We start from the raw sequence: 23038 nt of genomic DNA, 5'->3' as shown, positions 1-23038 counted from the left end.
CTTTTCCGCACGTATGATTTTACTTCCCAATTTCCCAAAAACCACACTGATGGAATGTCTGGTGATGGGAATGAAACCAACCATTGCATTACATATTGCAAACCTTTACTACTAAAATGGAACAATGTCTGTGACTAATTCCATTCCCACACATGCTTCCTTGTCAGACAGCTATTCATCTAACAATGTTTATTATTGTGGTTGCAGCTGGTACCGTGTACCTGCATGCCGAGCAGACGTAGGTGACGAAAAACACGCCGTTTGCGAACAATAATCTAATCGATCATTGTCAACCGGCAAGTTTTTAGCCTGAGTGACAGTGTCCCTTTGGTGCATGACCAAATTTGATAAGTGAGGATGTGCACTAACCCGTCTGTGTGTTCTTTGCAGTCAGGCACCCAGCGGCGGCTCAGGCCTCACCTGTGCGGCGACAGACACACAACTCAGGTGTGGCTTTGTGTGTTTTTGCTGAGGTATGACTACATTGTCCAGGATCGCTTTTGAATCTCAATCCAAACAAGCATAAATGAAGTAGGGCTTATTGAGGCAATTGACAAGAGCAAATACATGGCTTAAAAAAAAGGTGGATTTATGTATCCGTTACAGGGGGCCACAGATAGCTAGCTAGTTGTCGCTATTAAAAATGACATGGTCGGCGTCCACTATCCTACATCTTTTCCCATTAATAAAAATTGGAAACAGAAATTGGAATTTTTTTTCTTCCAGTGACGTCATAAAATCTTTATTTACTAAACCATTACTAGGCCATATATCATGTGAAAAAAGTATTTAATTCACATCAGACTTCTATTAGGAAAAAATTCAAGCTGAGTTTCTAATTGCATAATAAAATAATAATTACTCTACATTTTCATTGTGGTAATGTGTGGAGTGCAATGAGCATTGTTTTAAGTAACATTGTGGACATTTATGCAAGCGCAAAAAGAAGTTAAAAAGGAAAACAAAATTAAGAAGCCATATTAAAAGGAGACCTATTATGCTCATTTTTCGGCCCTTTGTATTGAGTTGTGGACTCCTATAGAGCAGCTACACACAATAACCAGCACACAAAGCTTTATAGTGCTTCCAGTATCTGCACCTATTCAGCTGTATTTCTTTGGATTTCGTGGTTCCCGCAAAAATGGTCTGTTTTAATGTTAGCATGGTTGGTCACACTCGCTTGCTAGCTGCGAAGTTGTTAATAAACGGCAATGTATGTTTTTAAAATGTTGGCTTTTAACATCCAGCCGTATATGTTGGATTCCGAATTTGATCCGGACAGTTTGACGTTTCTTAAGAAAAGAGGTTACTTCAGGACATCTCTCAATGTTAAGTAGCTTTAGCATTTTAGCGTTCTACAGCATCGGTAATGTCTAATGTGCCCACTATTTGTGGTGGGAAATGGCGATTAGCAACCCCGCTCCCCGCACAGTTAGGACACTGATAAATTGTTACTTACTGTTTGTTCTTCTAACTCTTCCACACGACCAAGTAACGTTGGAAAGGCGTCGGGCTTCAGCAAGTTTTCCTGATGGTGGCGTCATCAGGAATTGTAGACAAATGTAGCTTTCCCTTACACCTGAAGAAACACTTCCTGTGAGACATTGATAACACTGTAAACACAGAGCTTGGGGGAGGGGAGAGTACATATCTGACCTACAATGCACGCCCATTTAAGGAAGCCCTCCGATCTGTGACATCACAAATCACCGGTGTTAGAACGCCCTCTGAAACAGAGCGTTTTGAGCCATCCCAAACTTCTTTCAGTGTCCTTAAAAACACCAGCATGCTTATTTTTAGTTGTCAAATTGTGCATAAACAAATGAGTAATGTTTATATTATTCATTCTCAATTCCCCTGCATACAGCATCTTGAGTACAGCATCACGAGCACTTACCGTGAGCCAATCCGCAGACGTGCAGCGGTGCGTGAGCAGTCTGATACCCTCCATTAAGGTGAGAAAGAGGTATCCTAACCATTTTGTTTTTAAAGCGCTTCTGAGAAAAACTAGGGAGGTTAAAATGTGCATTCAAACTGTAAAAATTTTGCCCTTACAGAATTCCGACGCGATGTTGTACGCTCCGTCGATGAATGACATTCATGTAAGTTGTGAAAAGTATATTAAAGTGCATTTCGGACATAAAAAAATACATTGTTTTATTATTACATACCTAGCAAGACTATGTATTATCAAAACACCCATATACTTTTTTCCACAGACTGAAAATAAAAGGACTTAGGGACCATTTGGATGTTTTTACTTTTTATTTTTACGCTTGAATCTATACACAAGATTGGGTCAATGAGATTTTAACATTTTTAAAGAAAAGTACAAATAAAAACTATAAAAAGCTGGGTCTGTGGGTAAGTGAAGCCATTGCTGATTTGGTTTGAAGCCAATATATTCCCAAACTAGGGCTGTGGTATTTCACTTAGCAAGCATCTTTTTCCCTCCTAACTTCTATTACGTTATTAAGATTTATTTATTGCTAAAATACGGGTTTTGTACGTTTTTTTTACATATCAGCTAAAGGAGGACGTTTATTAGCAAGTTGCCGTTGTGAGCATTAGCATGCTATTGTCGTTTTGGCTAACTGTGTAAGTTTACTTACCTCTTTATGCTTGTGTAGCTTTTCTGTCGGCGTCTCACTCGGTCTTTAATGAAATAAAAACTCACTTCTCTCGCAGTGGAGGTCGAAATACATAAAAATGGGCTTCGGTGTTGTTTCGGTTCATCAGTACTGATATTCGGCTCGTCCATGATCGTCATCTGAATTTAGCGCCAGGTGCTTGTCCAGGTTGTCCTGCCCCTTGTTGCCAGATAGTGATGTGTCGTAGCAGAAACAAATAATTGTTTTTTTTTTCGGGAAAATACAACCATATATGAAAAAACACCAAGTAATCATACATTTGTAGCTGGTTTCTAGCATTATATGTATTTTTTTATTTATATGATGATAAACGGTCGAAATTGAATGAATGAATTAATGAGAAATTCAATATTATAAATAGAGGGATATTCTCATTATCTGGCAGCCCTCTCCGGTTTAGATTAATGTTGCCAAATGGGAAATAAAATCATAACTACCATATTTTCCGGGAGATTACTATCCAAGGCAAACTGTCAAACTAACAAAAACAAAATAAGTTATTCGCGTTTTAAGTTTTATTGGAAAAAATATCTTTTGACTTTTACTGAGACATTTAGATGTATGAGGAGGAAACCACAAATAAGAAATTGGGGGACAGCCTCGTAAATCTGGCAAACGTTGACAGCCATCCCGTACATTACAGGAGTGGCATTTTGACACAATAATTTGTTGAAAATTATCTTATATATATACAGAAAAGACTCAGTTACAGTCACATGATTATAATAATATAATATTATAATAATATAATCATATAATTTGTTACTGTTACTTTGTAATGGCCTCCATTTTAGTTTACAAACACATACATTGAAACATCACACCGCTTGTATTTAATTGCATTATTACGCAATAACGATTTCTGTCCTGCAGACCAAGTGTCACCTGTTGTCACTGGAATGTTACATCAAGGAGTTGCTGATGGTCATCGATGAAGAAGACGTGGAAAACATTTACGTTTCTTGCATCTTGAATTTCAATGACAGGCTGCATAATGAAATACTATCGTCTGCATCTGTGAGTCCCATGTCAGTCTACGCATCAATCACTCGTTCACGTCTTCATTTCATATGACAACACGTGACCGGACCTCAGCATTTTGTTGTTTTTTCAGTTTCAGGTCAGCTGTCCACCATGTGAAGCGCACTCGCTTGGCAATGTTTCCACATTTCTCAGCAGACTAAACACTCTTTTGAAGGCCATTACTTCCAAAAAGCAATAAGGTGCAAATACCCATACTATGTGTTGTTGTTTTTTTTACTATACAGAATACAGTGGAGTAGATCGGAAATACAACCAAATTATGATGTACAACTTTCAGTTTTCATTTCAGTGGTGTTTTGTTTTTTTGTTAGGAATTACCGGTGCTCAAAATTTCTACTTTTTCTATACATTATAACTTTGCTGCTGGAAAATTTTCCAATTTTATTGTCATATTATTACTTACGCTTGACTTTTTTCTCACACATTAGAATTTTTAAGTACTGTAAATTCCGGTGTATAAGCTGCACCCGCGAAATTTAGAGGAAAAAAAAAAGTGTACATGTGTGGCGACTGAGCAACGCAGTCATTAGTCCCTGCCGGGGTGCTGCAATGATGTCAGCCTCCCTCTGGGCTTTTCTAGCTCCCTCTGGTGGACAGAACCAGCATTGCAGCAGCATCCATCCATCCATCTACTTTGCCGTGTTGACTTAAACTCACATTGGTATGTTTGTATATTTATTAGGTATACCCTTTGAGTGTTAAGTTGCTGTGGGATGAGTTGAGTGTTCATTGTGTTACATTGGGTATAGCCACAGGAAAAAAAGGTAGCAGCTTATAAACCGGAAATAATGGTAAAATTATGGCTTTTTTGTTATAATATAATAATATAATAGCATATCTATTTTCGGAAAATTTCAAAATTTTCTCACAATTTACGACCTTTTGTAAATTCCAATTTGTTTCTTTTAAAACCACAACATTTTTTCTCATTACAGTTTTACTTTTTTCAAGTAAAATTATTTTCCCCCCGTATACAATAATTATTTTTTTCTCAGAAATTGCTCGATTTACTTTATTTCCATGTTTATGTCATAAAGTGCTATTTTATGTTTGTGAAATTACATATTCTAGTCAAATGATCTTTTTTTGCTCACAAAAAAGTCTACATTAGATTTGGTGGTATTTCCAGATATTATGGTGGCTTATAAAAGCAATATTGTGAATACCCTGTCACATAACTGCATGTAAATACACCCTATGTAAATATTTGTTTATAATATAACCCACTTTCTATGCAATGTGTGTACTAATGTGTGTATAGATACATGCAAATGTAGCAGGAACTATCAATGCAAAAAATGTCCATATTTGATATAGCAATAAGCTAACAGCTGAACTGAGAATGTAAATACTGAATGAATGTAGCCCCCCCCCCCAAAAAAAAATAAGCAAATACATACACTGGAATCCCTATGGTATGTGATTTAAGTGGTATTTTTATTTGTTGCCAACCATTAACACTCGATTCACTGATGGGGTTTCAAATGATTTTCTCGTTTTATTTTAATAAAATTAAATTTTTCTGTATTTTTTTCCTCTGAACACTAAATTTTTTTTTGTAAAAAATGTTTTCTTGAAGTAGTATTTTTTGACTTTTTCTTCATAATATGAGGACTTTATTGTTGACACATTTAGAGTTTGTTATGTAAGGCTTTATTTTTTTGTATTATTAATACATGATCCCAAATTAATTAATCCATACTGATACGATGTATGACAAAGCCATGAAAATAACATTTTATTGTATAAAATGGTACATTTTCAACAAAAGGCAACATTTTTGTACAGTAAGTCCGAGGAAAAAGGATGCAACATTGTGTTCAGTGTGTATAAAAATAAATACAATTATTTGTTATACAGTATTATGAAGTATTACGAAATGATGTGTTGACTTTTAGCTGCACTTTAACGAGGTGCACGTCTGCACTGTACCTTCAGCCTCCTCCTGACCATGCTGGTGGTGACGTAACCAGGCGGACAGTCACAATAAACAAACAGCGTCATCCGTCACGTTTGGCGCATTTCATCAAGTGTCGACTTTGCCGTAAGTACCCTCGGGCGGTCGGTAGCACTTTGGGAAGGCCATCAGTTGCAACATGTTGAAGGCGTACTTCTTGCAACCTATGTTCTTTTCAACGTTCTCGATGCGACATCCTTCTCTGACGAGGGAGGAGATTCAAATTAAAAAATAACAATAACAAAAATAACATTCATTTAACAAATCATAATTAGAGTACAACAAAAAAAGAAAATGTAATTAGTTAAGTACACCTAAATAATTAATTAAAATAAAAAGTGAGATTAAATAAATTAAATTATACGTATTTTACAAAAATTATTGAAAATTTAATATATTAAAAAATAAAATAAAATAAAAAATGATATGACATTGAGTTAAGTTAAATACAATACCTGAATTAAGTATACTAGCACCCAACTAAAAAAACAACTAAAAAAAACCCAAAAAGGGGCAAAAGAAAGAGGTGAAAATTGGAAATAAATAAAAGCCAAATCTTAAAACAACAACTTCTGTTAGTAGCAAATCATTTTTTTTGGCTTTTAAAGGAAAAAAAGCAATTTTTGGAGGAATTTTTTCCATCATCCACAATCCTTTTCTGAGTGTTCTCAGAAAAAAAACAGCTAGCAAGTGGGAGCTAACAATGCACAAAACGGAGCACACCTATTTTGACTATAAAGCCCTAAAAAAAACTCCAAAAACCCCAACAATAATAATAATAATAATTACATAACTGACCTGTATATGAACCCATCTAGCATCTAACACAAAGGTCTATATTTCTGCTGGAGTAATGCAGTGATGCCTCAACGCCATTGGAAAACTTTATGTAAACAAGCGTATCAACAATTACGCATAGACAGCCGTATGATCTGTAAAGTATCAGCCCGCATTCCATGTTTTGCAGAAAAGTAACTGAGAATGTAAATACTGAATGAATGTAATAGCCCCCCCCCCCCAAAAAAAAAAGCAAATACATACACTGGAACCCCTGTGGTATGTGATTTAAGTGGTATTTTTATTTGTTGCCAACCATTAAAAACACTCCATTCACTGATGGGGTTTCAAATTATTTTCTCGTTTTATTTTAATTAAATTATTTTTTTTTTCCTCTTAACACTAAAAAATTCTTTTGTAAAAAATGTTTTCTTGAAGTAGTATTTTTTGACTTTTTCTTCATAATATGAGAACTTTATTGTTGACACATTTAGAGTTTGTTATGTAAGGCTTTATTTTTTTTGTATTATTAATACATGATCCCAAATTAATTAATCCATACTGATACGATGTACACAACTGTGTTGTAGTATCCTGCGCTTGGTGCTCCTGTATCACAATTAATATCATATCATGGGGACTTACGCAACAGGCGGTTGTTTGCCCGGTCCAGCTGGTCTGGGGCGTCTTTTCCACTTTATTTTGAGTAGGCGGATAAAAGCTTCTATCAAATTTTCAATAGCTGAAATAGGTGTGCCCTACGATGAGCATTGTTAGCTCCCTCATGCTAACTGTTTTTCTCTCTTTAGAACACACACAAAAGGGAAAGTGTGTTCATTCATGTTTCATATAAGAATTGTGGATGATGGGGAAAACAAACCCAAAAGTGTAGTTTTCCTGTAATATCGTTAGTTCACGAGGATTCGCACTTCATTCAGACAATAATTCATATTAAATTGTTAAATCTGACAAGACCACTTGATCGTCAGTGACAGTGCCGGGATTGATTGTTATTCTTTCCCATAAAAGAACGATCAGCGCAGACAGAAAAGAGAAAATGAGTAAAGATGTCATTGAGGTCATTTTTTTATTGATACTTTGCAAGCAGAAAAACAAGACTTAAAATGAGCCAAACAACCAGTAGGTGGGAGCTAACGAGCAGCAGGGCGATGGGATAAAAGTGACGGGATGTTGGTTTGTTCTCTGTCGCCGCACCAGCTTCGGGGTCCTCCCAGCGACCGAAGTCTCCGTGGGACAGCCGACTTGAGGAAGTATGGGGGTCGAAGGGGGGACACCCATCGCGGCGGACAGACAGAGAGAGAGAGAGAGAAAGAGCGAAACAATGCGGTGTTAGTCGATAGAGGACTTCTGGTAAAGAGAGCGCCTGGTACCAGAAGTCCATGAAGGAGGAGTCCGGGCACAAGAGGCAGCAAAAAGGTGGCCAAAATGGGCATATAAGCAGGAAGGATGGTAGAAGACTGACATCAGGCACAACAAGCAGTATAAAACGAACATGCACAAGGGTGGCATCAGGCACAGAATAGCGCCAAAATTGTGAAAAGGCAGAAATGGTGCCAGAGGACTGACAATAGGCACAAAAGATGAATGAACATGAAAATGCGGAGTGGCACAAAACTGCAATAAGGAATGGATGGAAGGTGGCACGAAATTGACATCAGACACAAGAGGCAGCCAAAAATGTGCATGAAGGGTGGCGCAAAATGGCATCAGTCACAAAAACGACCAAAATGATGCCAGAAGACTGACATCAGGCAGTCAAAAATGAACATGAAGAAACAGGGAGTGGTGCAAAACTGAGATAAGGAATGGATGGAAGGTGGCACAAAACTGGCATCAGACACAAATTTGATGGCAAATGCATGGGGGGTGGCAGAAAAGTAACATCGGGCACAAGAGGCAGCCAGATTACATCAGGAAGGCATGAAGAGTGGTACAAAAGGGGGTCTAAAAACAGTCATGAAGAGTGACGGAAAAGCGGCATCAGACACAAGAAATGCTCAACTTTGAATAGGAAGGCATGAAGAGTGGCAGTAAAATGGGTTCAAGTCAAAAGATAGGTGATCAAAAATACATATGAAGGCATGGAATGGGGCAAAAAAGTAAAACATCGGGTGCAAGAGGCAGCCAAAAATGTGCATGAAGGGTGGCGCGAAATGGCATCAGGCACAAAAGGGGCCAAAATGATGCCAGAAGACTGACATCAGGCAGTCAAAAATGAACATGAAGAAACAGGGAGTGGCGCAAAACTGTGATAAAGAATGGATGGAAGGTGGCACGAAATGGACATCAGACACAAGAGGCGACCAAATTTGATGGCGAATGCATGGGGGGGTGGCAGAAAAGTAACATCGGGCACAAGAGGCAGCCAGATTACATCAGGAAGGCATGAAGAGTGGTACAAAAGGGGGTCTAAAACGGTCATGAAGAGTGACGGAAAAGCGGCATCAGACATAAGAAATGCTCATCTTTGAGTAGGAAGGCATGGAGAGTGGCAGTAAAATGAGATCAAGTCAAAAGATAGGTGATCAAAATTTCATATGAAGGCATGGAATGGGGCAAAAAAGTAAAACATCGGGTGCAAGAGGCAGCCAAAAATGTGCATGAAGGGTGGCGCGAAATGGCATCAGGCACAAAAAGGGTCAAAATGATGCCAGAAGACTGACATCAGGCAGTCAAAAATGAACATGAAGAAACAGGGAGTGGTGCAAAACTGTGATAAGGAATGGATGGAAGGTGGCACGAAATAGACATCAGACACAAGAGGCGACCAAATTTGATGGCGAATGCATGGGGGGGTGGCAGAAAAGTAACATCGGGAACAAGAGGCAGCTAGATTACATCAGGAAGGCATGAAGAGTGGTACAAAAGGGGGTCTAAAACAGTCATGAAGAGTGGCGGAAAAGCGGCATCAGGCACAAGAAATGCTCAACTTTGAATAGGAAGGCAGATCTCATTAATTTGAGCAAACGAGTTGACTGAGTGGAAGCAGAGAGTAGAGCCAGATGAGGGCGGTTCCTGCGGGACCCATGCAGACCTTTTTGCTGACATCACTTCATGAGAAACACCATGCAAAACGTCTCACTTTTATTGGAGAGCAATTACATTCCCCATCGACGATGGATGCAGCGGCTCTGAGCCAACCAGTCTAGCGGGTCTAATCAGTGTCCTTGTTTGCTTTGTATCCTCGGTGGAAGATTTTAGCGGAACGCATGAAAAGCTTGACTACCAACGCAGAAACGTTGCTCAAACACCTGCCTGTTTTTTTTTTTTCAAGTCCAAAGTTTATTTATTGTGAAGATGCCATTGGTTGCCGCGGAGACAGAAGGCTTCATGGGAACATGCATGTGTCAAACTGGCAGGTAATGGCGCGGCACATAGCAAGGTTTCTTTCAACGTGAATGATATTTGTGTCCATGTTGGGTACGTTGACCATGCAAAAAATAGGACGTCGTACTCTGTCATACTTCTTGAAAATGGAATTAGAGTAGATCTTCAGCTGTTATCACTCAAGTGGCGAAAAATGCAAATAACGGACGCGCCCATTTTTTTTAATAGTCTTAACCACTGATACTCAACGGATAGGTTTCAATGTTAATTGTGCTTTTATTCTGAAGGGAATTTTTTTATGTGGTAATGTGTTGTCTAATGATACAGTTCATCCCTCGTTTATCGCAGTTGGTTCCAGACCTGCCCGACTGTGATGAGTGTATTTCCACAAAATCGAAATCCATAATAATATTAATCCATATTAAACAGTATATTTTTGTATTTCCAGCATAGAACACCACTCCTATTATTCTTTGTTTACATCACATTGCACAGGCTATGAGATAAAAGACGGCTAAAGCTAGCATAGCAAGCTACAAAGCCAACCAGTTAGCCTCTCCAATTTACTTAGACTAAACTTAAAAGTGTTTCAACTGGAGTAGGGAAGAAGGACAAAGCCAAAAACCTACCACTTCCACACGAAACAAGAGGAGAACCTTGTGTCACTTAGCAGCAGCTACTTAGCAGCCAGTCTCAATGCATTGTGAGGTGATAGCCTACAATCTAATGTCATGTTTCATTACTATATGACCATTACTATATAGTAATGTATAGTATAGTAATATAGTATATGGCTATAGCAGTAGCTAGAATATGACACACTGTATACCTTAGCTTTGAATACTCATTCATTTATTCATTTTCCACTGCTTATTCTCACAAGGGTCGCATGGGGTGCTGGAGCCTATCCTAGCTGTCTTCAGGCGAGAGGCGGGGTACACCCTGGACTGGTGGCCAGCCAATCACAGGGCACATATAGACAAACAACCATTCACACTCACATTCATACCTATGGACAATTTGGAGTCGCCAATTAACCTAGCATGTTTTCGGAATGATGGAGGAAATCGGAGTACCCGGAGAAAACCCATGCATGCACGGGGAGGTCATGCAAACTCCACACAAAGATGGCAGAGGGTGGAATTGAACCTGGGTCTCCTAGCTGTGAGGTCTGTGCGCCAACCACTCGTCCACTGTGCAGCCCACTTTGAATATTAACTAATAACAGACCATAGTCAACCACAAAACAACAATCATTTATTAATTAACTTTTTTTTTTTAAAACAGTGATAGCGCGAGGGAGTGATATTTGAACCATGAAATAACGAGGGACAACTGTACACTCTGTCATGCTATTTGAGACCCACTTTTATGGAAGAAGACCATCAACGGTTCTTAGTAGTCTACTGCCATTGTTGGAGATGCTAAATGTGCCAGGCCTGTCTCTTGTCCAGCCTTAGAAAATGTTTTCATGCTTATTAAATATAAGTATTTTAAGTTTTAAGCTTACCTCCGCATGCAGTCCAGAGCTCGAACGAAGAAGTCCTTGCTGAGCTGGTGTTCATCACGCAGGAGGGCACATTGCTCCAATGTGACCGACATGGACGTTCGATCTTTGGCACTTTTGCAGCTGGTGAACCTGATGCCGTTCAGCCTTCGGCAAATCTGAACACAAGCAAATTAAAATAGACTGGTTCAATATTGAACAAAATATAAGCCTTCCCCTTTTTGGTCTGCTGGCTTTTATTTTGTTGAACTTCCAGTTTTGTTCCTCTGAGTTTTCCTGGTTTGCTCACACCTGCTGCTACTTTTGTGCTCGTTAGCATGTTCTATGTTGTTTGATCCCTTTTTCTGCGTTGCAGTTCTCGTTATTTAAGTGACTTTTACCTGCACTCGTGTCCCGTCTCTGCATCCTGAGGTCGTAGCCACAACGCCGCCACGCCACGCCGAACTGAACTTCCACTCTTTGCTCTTTTTTTACCCATTTTTTGACATTTTCCAAATGTCTTAAGAACTTTCTTCTTAAATAATATTTGTGAATTTTTATCTCATTATATTATAACTTTATTGCCAAAATATTTGGACATGGATGTGATATATATCTTATTATAATATAACTATATAATAATAATATAATTATAATATACGTCTGATATAATATTTTTTTTCCTAATTTTCCAAAAATTATAAACTGATTTAGCTTCTCATAATATTATGACTTATAAATATATTTTGTCTTTAATATTATTTAATATTGAAACTCTGCTACATAATATTACAAGTTAATTATTGTAAAATTGCAACCTTTTTTCTAGATAGAATAATTTTTTTTTCTCTTAATATGTGGACTTTACTATGGTAAAATGACAGCTATATAATATAATATAATGTAATATAATATAATATAATACAATAATATATTATTTATTTCATCATTATTATTTTGTTTTAATTATATGATATAATAATAAACAATTACAATTACAGCTTTATTTTTGGTTGTATTTCTCATAATATTCCGACTTATAAATATATTTTGTCTTTAATATTATTTAATATTGAAACTCTGCTACATAATATTACAAGTTCATTATTGTAAAATTGCAACCTTTTTTCTAGATAGAATAATTTTTTTTTCTCTTAATATGTGGACTTTACTATGGTAAAATGACAGCTATATAATATAATATAATGTAATATAATATAATATAATACAATAATATATTATTTATTTCATCATTATTATTTTGTTTTAATTATATGATATAATAATAAACAATTACAATTACAGCTTTATTTTTGGTTGTATTTCTCATAATATTCCGACTTATAAATATATTTTGTCTTTAATATTATTTAATATTGAAACTCTGCTACATAATATTACAAGTTCATTATTGTAAAATTGCAACCTTTTTTCTAGATAGAATTTTTTTTAAATAATACAATATAATATTATATATAATAGTATAATAATATAATTATATAATATAATATATAATATAACATAATATAATATATATAATATAATATAAGATTATATTACTTATTTCATTATGATTATTATTTTTGATAATATGATATAATAATAAACAATTCCAGCTTTATTTTTGGTTTTCTCATAATATTCCAACTAAAAAAAAGTACTTTTTGCTTTCATACTTCAACTTTCAAAGTGATGTTACTTTTACTTATAATATTACAGCGTTATGACAGAGCTGACAGGGTTAGCCTGGCCGTACTAACCATATTAACCTAGTAACCTTTGCACATGCACGACAGCTTTACCATCATCGACATGAACGGCTTTGATTTTGGAGCGTTTCCTTAACTTCTGCAGCTTTTAACAGATAGCGATAGACTGTGTTGCACAGCGCATGCAGATGGGCCACTTATGCAACAAAGGGCGTTTGTGTTTACACGGCACAGTGGAATTTATGCTCCGAGTCAACAACAGGAAGTGAGATTCGTTGACTCACCGCCGCAGCGATCCACAGAATCTCCACATTCTTCCGCCGCTTAGTGACTACATTCTGGCCCAGGGTTTCAAGTAGTTCCTTTATGTCAGTCTGGGTTTGGAAACATGGTAGACCTGTTAGACAGAACGTGTGAGACATGAATGAGACTTTCACACTTTCTCTTTACATACAGTAACTCCCTAAACTGGAGATTGCTGACACCAGCAATAAAAGTTTGTTCCACTCACATTGTTATTCTTATTTTGTATACCATATATTTGAGCCCAAGCTCATGCTCGTCAAAGATCCTCTATATAACTGGTGTGCTCTTCTGTTTTTAATGGCCTACTGCAAAGATCCTGGCCAAATACTGAAAAAAATTACTGCAAAAACACGAATCAAAGATCTTGTATATGAAAAAGCAATCTGATCTTGTGAGGCAAAACAGCTGGTCAAAGATCTTCTTTGATCTTCTCTGCTGTTTTTCAGGACCTACTGCAAAAATGCTTCTCAAAGCTTCAGTTTATGAAAGAGCACTCAGCTGTTTCTAGGAATCTGTTGCAAAAATGGCAATCCAAGATCTCTTATATGACAGACGCTCTCTGATGTTTTTAAGGACCTTCTGAAATAACGCTAGCCCGAAGACAGGAGTGCTCAGCTGTTTTTAGAGACCTCCAGAAAAAAATATGCTAGTCCAAGATCCCCTAGTTTATGAGGAATCTGCTGCTAATCAAAGATATTATATGTCAGGTGCTCTTTGCTGTTTTTATGGCGCTACTGCAAAAAATGTTATCAAAGATCCTTTCAAGGACAGGAGCTCTCTGCTGTTTTTACAAAAATCCTAACCAAAGATCCTCAAAAATGTTATCAAAGAGCCTTTCAAGGACAGGAGCTCTCTGCTGTTTTTACAAAAATCCTAACCAAAGATCCCCAATATGACGGAAGACTGTGCTGCTTTTAGGAATCTGCTGCAAAAATGCTAATCAAAGATCTTCTACAAAACAGATGCTCTCTGCTGTTCGAAAGGACCAACTGCAAAATAACACGAGTCAAAGATCCTCTCTATGACAGGAGTTCTGTGCTATTTTTTCAGGTCTTACTGCTAAAATGCTATCAAAGAGCCCCTGTGCTGTTTTTGGGAATCTGCGGTGAAAACGCTAATCAAAGATCTTCTTTATGGCAGACGCTCTTGGCTGTTTTTAAGGACCAACTGCAAAAATGCGAGTCAAATGTCCTCCATAAGGCAGCAACTAGCGCTCATGTCACTCAAGTGGTGGGTGGGTCTTACGTCATTCAGGTGCTGCACTAAGCTAGGTGGCTAATAGGTGATCATAGCAAAAGATTGTAGAGTCCAACTTACATTCATGTGGCAACTTTTCACTAAGTGATTTGTAATAAAACTCCAGCATCTCAAAGTTCTTCTGGTTTATTCTCTCTTGAAGAGAAATATCACCAAACCTGCAGCACAAATCAAACATTTAATTTTTATTTATTGGCTGTTTTGTTTTTTTTGTTGTTGTGTGCTACCTCTCCGCTATTGTCTGCTGTTCGTTGATGCCCACGTTAAAAAGCACCGGAAACACTCGCAAGTGTTTTCCCTCCTTGATTTCCTCCGGCAGGTTCTGGAAGGCCGGGCCCGGAAGTGGGACCTCCACAGTGAAGTGGTCCCTGTAAAAAAAAAAAAAAAAGAAGAAAGGTCAACGATAAGACAGATGGAAAATCATCTGGTGGGAGAACGACGTCAACGCAGCTCCTTAAGCGGCCGATGCAACCCTGAAGTCGTTATTCACAAGCCAGGAGGTGGAAAGTTCACAAAGGCAGAAACCAGACTCCCACATGAATCCCGTGAGGCCCCCTAATGTCCATAAATAAAACTAAATGTTTATTGGGTGCAATGCTTGGTCAATTGGGTCACCATATGATCATTTTATGATTACGCTTAGGGGTGTTTCTAATATTTTGTATCCAAGTCTCACCGTCTGCCTCGCACGACTGGCTGAAGGTCACCCAGCTGGTCCGTCTTGGCTTCGGTAATCTTGAAGACAACTCTCTGGAGGTCCGAGATTCCCACCTCCATGTCCTCCAGCATCCCGATCTCTTCACCTTGGGATGGGTTTCCATAGCAATGTCAACCAGGGATGATCAGAACTAACATGTCGGCATTGAATTGGATCTTTGTGCCACTTTGTTTGGCACATTATGGGATTAACCCTAAACCTGACCGCTACCCAAACCCCTACCCTTAATCTTTAATCTAATCTATAACTCCTAACCACTAACTCTGCAACACTTCCCCTTAACCCTTACATGCACGAGTGACTGGACCCCACACTCTTCCATAAGTGGGTCAAAAAATGATCCATACTAGAATCAATGAATCAATAATGGATTCCATAGAAAATGCATGCGGGTCATTTTTGACCCACTTATGGAAGGTTGGGGTAGTAACACAAAAACTAAAATTTCTTAAAATGTATAAAAGGTAAGTTAAAAATGTGATATGACAGCAAAAACATGCTTTTTTAGGAATACCTGGAATATGAAATGATGAAATTTTTTCATTACGAAGATATTTCAAGAAAACAACCTGACCGGGTCATTTTTGACCCACTTACGGAAGGTTGGGGTAGTAACACAAAACCTAAAATTTCTTAAAAATGTATAAAAGGTAAGTTAAAAATGTGAATGGTTTGAGATCAAAAACATGTTTTTTGAGGAATACCTGGAATATGAATATGATGAAAACTTTTCATTACGAAGATATTTCAAGAAAACAACCTGACCGGGTCATTTTTGACCCACTTACGGAAGGTTGGGGTAGTAACACAAAACCTAAAATTTCTTAAAAATGTATAAAAGGTAAGTTAAAAATGTGAATGGTTTGAGATCAAAAACATGTTTTTTGAGGAATACCTGGAATATGAATATGATGAAAACTTTTCATTACGAAGATATTTCAAGAAAACAACCTGACCGGGTCATTTTTGACCCACTTATGGAAGGTTGGGGTAGTAACGCAAAAACAAAAAATTCTTAAAATGTATAAAAGGTAAGTTAAAAATGTGATATGACAGCAAAAGCATGTTTTTTTAGGAATACCTGGAATATGAAATGATGAAAATTTTCCATTACAAAGATATTTCAAGAAAACAACCTGACGACCCACTTATGGAAGGTTGGCGTAGTAACACAAAAACTAAAATATCTTAAAATGTATAAAAGGTAAGTTAAAAATGTGAATGGTATGATAGCAAAAACATGTTTTTTTGAGGAATACCTGGAATATGAAATGATGAAAAATTTTCATTGCGAAGATATTTCAAGAAAACAACCTGACCGGGTCATTTTTGACCCACTTCTGGAAGGTTGGGGTAGTAACACAAAAAGTAAAATTTCTTAAAATTTACAAAAGGTAAGTTAAAAATGTGAATGGTATGATAGCATATATGAAATGATGATGTCATTTTTGACCCACTTATGCATCTAAGGGTTAACTACCCTTACCCTAACGGTAAGAGTTAGGTGGGGGTGTTCAAAGTATTGTTAGGGGTGGGGTAGTTCGGGCAAGGGTTAGGAATTAGAGTTAGGAATTAGGGGAATGGTCAGGGTCAGGAATTAGGGGTAGTGGTTAGGAGTTACAGAGCGGTTCAACTCTACCCTGCCCCCTAACTACCCCCACTCCAAAACCCAACCCTAACAATACTTCTAATCCCTAACTCTTAAACCCTCCACGACCCCTAATCCGCACCGCTCCCCTAACTATTAACCCCTACCCTAATTCCTAACCTTTTCACTAACTACCCCAACCCAGTACCCCAACCTCCAAACTCTAATTCCTAACGCTACCCTCCAACCCTAACCTCTAACTCTAACCTGAAGCCCTAATCCCTAAACCCTAATCCCTACACTGAAACCTAAATAAGACCTTTGCACTTTGATGACTCCTAGAGGCCAAACGTAAGAATGCACGTTGACTCACTGTAAGTGCTGAGTAGGCTCTCGAACTGGGCTACTAGGCCGACAAGGTGGAGCTGCCTCAGAAAACCTTTGTCCTGCATTCCTGCGTAAAGACGCATGACGAAACCACACGCCAACACTGCCAGCTAGTAAACAAACACACATGAACACACACACATACAGTAAATAACACACCCAGATATATTTTGATTAGATTTTAAATGAATTATTTTGGTTTAACTTTATTTCTACAATGTGCACCAGACCAATAACAACAACCAGCCACTGACCAGAAACGGCCCCTGAGCCGCACCTTGGACACATGACGTGACGTGACGTGACGTCAACCCTGTGAGCCACCACACCCAAGTTCTAATGAAATGTATTTTGACGGGTTCCTTACAGCCTGACTGAAGACGACGTCCCTCCTCTGCTGCAGAAGGAAGCCCTGCGGAATGCTGCACGCCGCCTCCTGCAGGAGGACAAAGGTAACCGCCCTCTTGGCCCTGTCCACCACCTCTGTTATGCATTCCTTTAATCTGGCCACCAGGGGGCACAGCTGCTCCCGCCAGTCACCTGTGTGCCACAAGGAAACAAGGAGGTGATAAACCGTCATGATGATGTTTGTGCTGCTTCCTGTCGTTAATTGTTGCATATTATGTTTGCGAGACATGAGTGTCTCTTTTATTGAGCGCAGCAAACAGGCGTGGTCATAAAGTCGCTGTCGCCGTGTTCAAGGTCATTCTCTTGGCATGGACTGCTTCTGAAAGCCTAATAGATCATTCACATTAACGGCCGGTCATTAAATGCACCATGAAATTGCCTGGATGGAAAGGACACTATGTGAGGGCTTTTTATAAAAAAATACAAAATAAAAATGTAAAAAAAGAAGGGAAAAGCATAACATTAGACACACTGTCAGCTCTGCACAACGTTTCAAGCGCGGTGCAAACGCGAACACAACCAAAGTTCCGCCTGCAAGTGTCATTTTATGACAGAAAATCAATAATGCATAATATGCATAATAATAATTTTAATTTTTTTAAAATGTCTTTGGATATTTTAGTAATTTTTTAATATTTATTTAAAATAAACATGTTACTCATTATTATAAAATAATATTAAAAATAAAAATATATTATAACTATAACAAAATAATATATAAAATGTCTTAAAATATGTGTGAAATCATGTCATTTCCCCTTGGCAGACTTTATATTGCACGCAAACACAACCAGTTCCGCCTGCAAGTGCCATTATGACAGAAAATCGATAACGCATAATATGCATAATAATAATTTAATTTTTTTTTAAATGTCTTTGGATATTTCAGTATTTTTTAAATATTTAGTTAAAATAGATATGTCAGTCGTTATTGTAAAAATAATATTAAAAAAAATAATATATAAGAATATATTATAACTATAACAAAATAATATAACATAATATAACATGTCTTAAAATATGTGTTAAATCATGTCATTTCCCGCTTGGCAGACTTTATATTGCACGCAAACACAACCACAGTTCCGCCTACAAGTGTCATTATGACAGAAAATCGATAATGCATAATATGCATAATAATAATTTTAAAACAATTTTTTCATGTATTTGGATATTTTAGTAATTTTTAAATATTTATTTAAAATAAATATGTCAGTCGTTATTGTAAAAATAATATTAAAAAAAAGTAATATATAAGAATATATTATAACTATATCAAAATAATATATAAAATGTTTTAAAATATGTGTTAAATCATGTCATTTCCTGCTTGGCAGACTTTATATTGCACGCAAACACAACCAAAGTTCCGCCCTGCAAGTGTCATTATGACAGAAAATCGATAATGCATAATATGCATATTAATAATTAATTTTTTTAAATATCTTTGGATATTTTTGTAATTTTTCAATATTTATTTAAAATAAATGTTATTCATATTGCTTGACTTGCTTTACTACCTTATAACTTGATGCGCTGATTTATGGTTATTCCAACACTGTCCAACAGAGGGCAGCGTTGGCTCACCAGCCACCCGGCATTCCGCCCATGTTCTGCCTTCTTTAGTACACCCGACATAAAAACTGTGAAATTATGTCTTATCACAATGAAAACAAATCAAACAAACAATCAAACAAAATCATTCCATCAGTCGACTGTTAACTATAAACATTGCAAACCTCATTTTAATAGAGTTGCTGGAACCTTCATTCATTCTAGTGCGTGTCATCTTATTCCACTTACACTTATTCCACGGAGCTTGAGCATCAATGTTTGAACTCAGCACAGAGGGGATGAATACTGTCTTACCTGCCAGCTCACTTGAACACACACACACACACACAAACACACATAGCTCATTGTTGATGTGAGGAGTGTCCAAGGCTGTGCAGCCTGCCAGCTGGCATCAGTGACACACTCCACACGAGTGTGGACTTGAGCTGCAGGATGTGGACTGGAGGCTCACTGGAAGTCTCCATGGACACGGGAGAGAGGCTCGGAGGCCCGGATGGCCAAACTACATATGGTGCTTGTCTTATCAGCTTCTCTGACAGCATCCCCAGTTTGAAGTTTGAACAGCAAAGCACACTGTTTTTTTATGATTCGTTCTTTAAAATAATATCAGTATTTCCCTTGAAATGCGTCGATGCATTCGCCTTGTGGTGGACTCTTTGAAATATTGTTATAAAAAGGTGCTGCTTTAAAGACAACAATGATTCTTCATAAAAGCAATCTTCACTCGCTAAATGTACTGCAAAAAAACAGTAATGATGTGCTATATATATCACTATATTGACAGTTACTATGGTACCCATTATGTCACTGTATGGTCATATCACCTCATACTTTGGTACGTGACTAAAATAATAATAAAAAAAAATACATAAAAAAATACAAAAAACTTAAACTATATTAGGAAAGCAGGAAGTGAACAAATGTAAGAATAAGTAAAAATAAGTAATAAATAAGTAATAAGTAAGAATAAGTAAAAACATAAAAAATAAAACAAAAAAATAATAAATACTTAAATATTATTGAATTAAATACAAAAATAATAAAATAAAATTATATTAGGAAAGCAGGAAGTGAACAAATGTAACAGTTACTGATTGTAAAAGTACCAAATGGAGGGGTAGGATTTAATAAGCTTCACTATATTATATTATCACTATATTGACACTTACTATGGTACCCATTATGTCATTGGATGCTCATATCACCTCGTACTTTGGTACGTGACAAAACAAATAAAATTAAATGAATTAATAAAACTAAAAAAAAAACAAAATTAATAAAATAAAGTAAAAAAAAAATTAAATCATATTAGGAAAGCAAGTGAACAAATGTAACAGTTACTGATTGTAAAAGTAACAGATGGACGGGTAGGATTTAATAAGCTTTGCTTCTTCCTACTCCTTTTGGACATGTGGAACTGTGAACTGATTATGGGATGCATTTAATTGTAATCTGATGCATGTTCAAATGAAATAAAACCATTACCATGATTAAGAAGCATCATCTAGTGATGTGAAGTGAAAGGAAACATTTCCTTACTGGGGTTGTGTGAGGTGATGACGTCAGCCAGGTGTTGCTCTGTGACACGCTCCTGCTTGTCGTTGCGGTCGTCTTCCTCGGCCAGCTTGTCCACCATGGCGATGACACAGTTGAGACATTTGGCCACGCTGGCCCAAACTCTGTCCTGAAAGTGTCCGGGACAGACATCAGATGCTGGCAACATGAACTCACACAAACTAATAACGACGACAAAAAGTAGTAATTTTGCTTCTTCAAAATGTCTTTTTTTTACTGTGGAGGGGAGCCAGATATGCAAGGAAACATCAGACTTTGCAATGAAACAAACAGCATTAGCTACAACTTCTCATGACTGACACTACAACCAAAGTTTGGCTCATAGTTGCTGGGTGTGTAGTCTACAAACCCAAGTAGCTCCCTAATTAGCGCCATGTCTAAAAACATCAACATCTGTGGATGTAAACGACCCTGAATAGAGTACACCACTTGGCTTCAACCAGCAGAGACGCTGGTTTTTCCTCATTGATGTGAAACCAGCCTCAAAACAGGAGTTCAGAACATTCAGGGTGGGATTCCACCCACCCCAAATAAACACTCATTTTCCTTACAGTCAACTATTTTTGTATTTTTTTTGTTTTTTATGTAATAATAAGGCTGCACCGTAGATCAAATGGGAAAAAAGTTAACCTTCTCATTCCGTGTGGAAGTGGTACAATTTTGGCTTCTTTGTCCTTATTCCGGCTGCACGGCGGTCAGAGTGGTTAGCGCGCAGGCCTCACAGCTAGGAGACCCGAGTTCGATTTCTGTGTGGAGTTTACATGTTCTCCCTGTGCATGCGTGGGTTTTCTCCAGGTACTCCGGTTTCCTCCCACATTCCAAAAACATGCTAGGTTAATTAGCCACTCCAAATTGTCCATAGGTATGAATGTGAGTGTGAATGGTTGTTTGTCTATATGTGCCCTGTGATTGGCTGGCCAACAGTCCAGGGTGTACCCCGCCTCTCGCCCGAAGACAGCTGGGATAGGCTCCAGCAACCCCCGCGACCCTCGTGAGGATAAGCAGTAAAACAAATCACGAAAATTATCACTTCTATAACATAAAAGTATATTTTAGGAGATGTTCATAAAATCAAAGCTTGCTAAAAATAGCAGCAAATAAAAATAAGCTAAATTTTCAACTGAACAGAAAATTTAAAAGGGACCTATTATCCGTTTTCTACTTTAAATGTAAAATTATTGATAAATGTACTTAGAATGTTGTATTCTCGTGTTAAACCTTGCCCTGAAAGAAGTTTGGGATGGTTCTGAATGCTCGGTTTCAGAGAGTTTTGTGACCTTATATGCTTGTACCCGGTAACGCCCATATAAGGAAGTCACTGTGACGTCACAATGAGCTGGTGTTAGAAAAAATGTGTTACTTCCTGCTTGCTCTTCTGACTCCTCCACACGACTAAGTAACGTTGGAAAGGCGATCAGAAAGTTTGTGGGCTAGCCCAGCTGCATAGCTGACAGATAATTTTTCTTTTTAATATTTTTCAAATACTTTTCTTTTGCTGGTAGGGAATCAGGAACTCCAACCACTTATGCCTGATGTTTGCCTTGTTAGAATTGTAAACAAATGTAGCTTTCCCTTCCACCAGAAGAAACAGGGCGTATTTGGCCTACAGCGTACGCCCATATAAGGAAGCCCAGCAATCTGTGACATCACAATTCACCAGTGTTAGACCACCCTCTGAAACCAAGTGTTCACAAATCATTATATGGAACTTTGGCATCGTTTAACATGAGAATACAACATTCTAACTACATATAAAAGTCGAAAAAGCATAATAGGTCCCCTTTAAATATTATTGATAACCAATTATTTACTTAAATGACTCAATTTTTATGCATACAAAGCAAAAAAATACACTTGCCCATTCCTCCTCGTCGTACTCCTTGTGATGCGGGATGGAGTCGTCCACGTTGTTACACACCGTTGTCTTCTCAACGGGCGTCTGGACGGGGCTTTGGTCGTGACGTGTGGTCTTCTGGTTCTTGGACACGTATCCAGGCTGGGCGGCGTGCAGCGCCAGCAGAGCGCACTTGACCAGCTCATCCTTGAGCGTGTGGACAAATTGCTCCGTCTACAGTGAAAGACAAACGGCGGGACGTGATTGCAAATAAAAAGGCGGCGCCGGAGAGAGCAGAAGCGGCAGAGTGAGATGGAGGGAGAGCCTTTAAAAAGAGAAGATGTTCTCCCTCCGGTGGGACCGACAACAAACAATTCAATTACTCCGACAGGCTGGCGCAGCTCCGCGGGCCAACATC

General features: G+C 37.8%; 2 protein-coding genes across 17 annotated transcripts in view; both read right to left on the bottom strand.

Moving 5' to 3' along the window:
- LOC131136241 (RING finger protein 150-like) overlaps positions 1-2817 on the bottom strand; it is a 31536-nt gene extending 28719 nt beyond the window's left edge. For 4 of the 10 annotated variants that reach the window (XM_058082897.1, XM_058082986.1, XM_058082907.1 and 1 more), the window contains exons 1-3: positions 2613-2817; positions 1460-1594; positions 370-420 (exon numbers count right to left, since the gene is read on the bottom strand). The gene's annotated coding sequence lies outside the window, so the exon portion shown is untranslated. Of the gene's footprint in view, positions 1-369; positions 421-1459; positions 1595-1660; positions 1772-2612 lie in introns of all 10 variants that reach the window. The other 6 variants (XM_058082930.1, XM_058082923.1, XM_058082939.1 and 3 more) reach the window with 5 other exon arrangements.
- A 2510-nt stretch (positions 2818-5327) lies between these two features.
- The window catches only part of inpp4b (inositol polyphosphate-4-phosphatase type II B), a 130109-nt gene continuing 112398 nt past the window's right edge, over positions 5328-23038 (bottom strand). For 5 of the 7 annotated variants that reach the window (XM_058082838.1, XM_058082860.1, XM_058082845.1 and 2 more), the window contains 10 exons: positions 22645-22854; positions 20751-20895; positions 17596-17768; positions 17215-17338; positions 15212-15338; positions 14763-14903; positions 14596-14693; positions 13257-13369; positions 11288-11442; positions 6926-7691 (listed from right to left, as the gene is read on the bottom strand). In XM_058082838.1, coding sequence (XP_057938821.1) covers positions 7517-7691; positions 11288-11442; positions 13257-13369; positions 14596-14693; positions 14763-14903; positions 15212-15338; positions 17215-17338; positions 17596-17768; positions 20751-20895; positions 22645-22854 — 1461 coding nt within the window. In that variant the 3' untranslated portion in view covers positions 6926-7516. Of the gene's footprint in view, positions 5855-6925; positions 7692-11287; positions 11443-13256; positions 13370-14595; positions 14694-14762; positions 14904-15211; positions 15339-17214; positions 17339-17595; positions 17769-20750; positions 20896-22644; positions 22855-23038 lie in introns of those variants that run through there. The other 2 variants (XM_058082851.1, XR_009131712.1) reach the window with 2 other exon arrangements.

This window comes from Doryrhamphus excisus, chromosome 1 (assembly GCF_030265055.1).
Source record: "Doryrhamphus excisus isolate RoL2022-K1 chromosome 1, RoL_Dexc_1.0, whole genome shotgun sequence".
Lineage (NCBI taxonomy): Eukaryota > Metazoa > Chordata > Actinopteri > Syngnathiformes > Syngnathidae > Doryrhamphus > Doryrhamphus excisus.
This window is presented reverse-complemented; position numbering and strand designations above follow the sequence as displayed.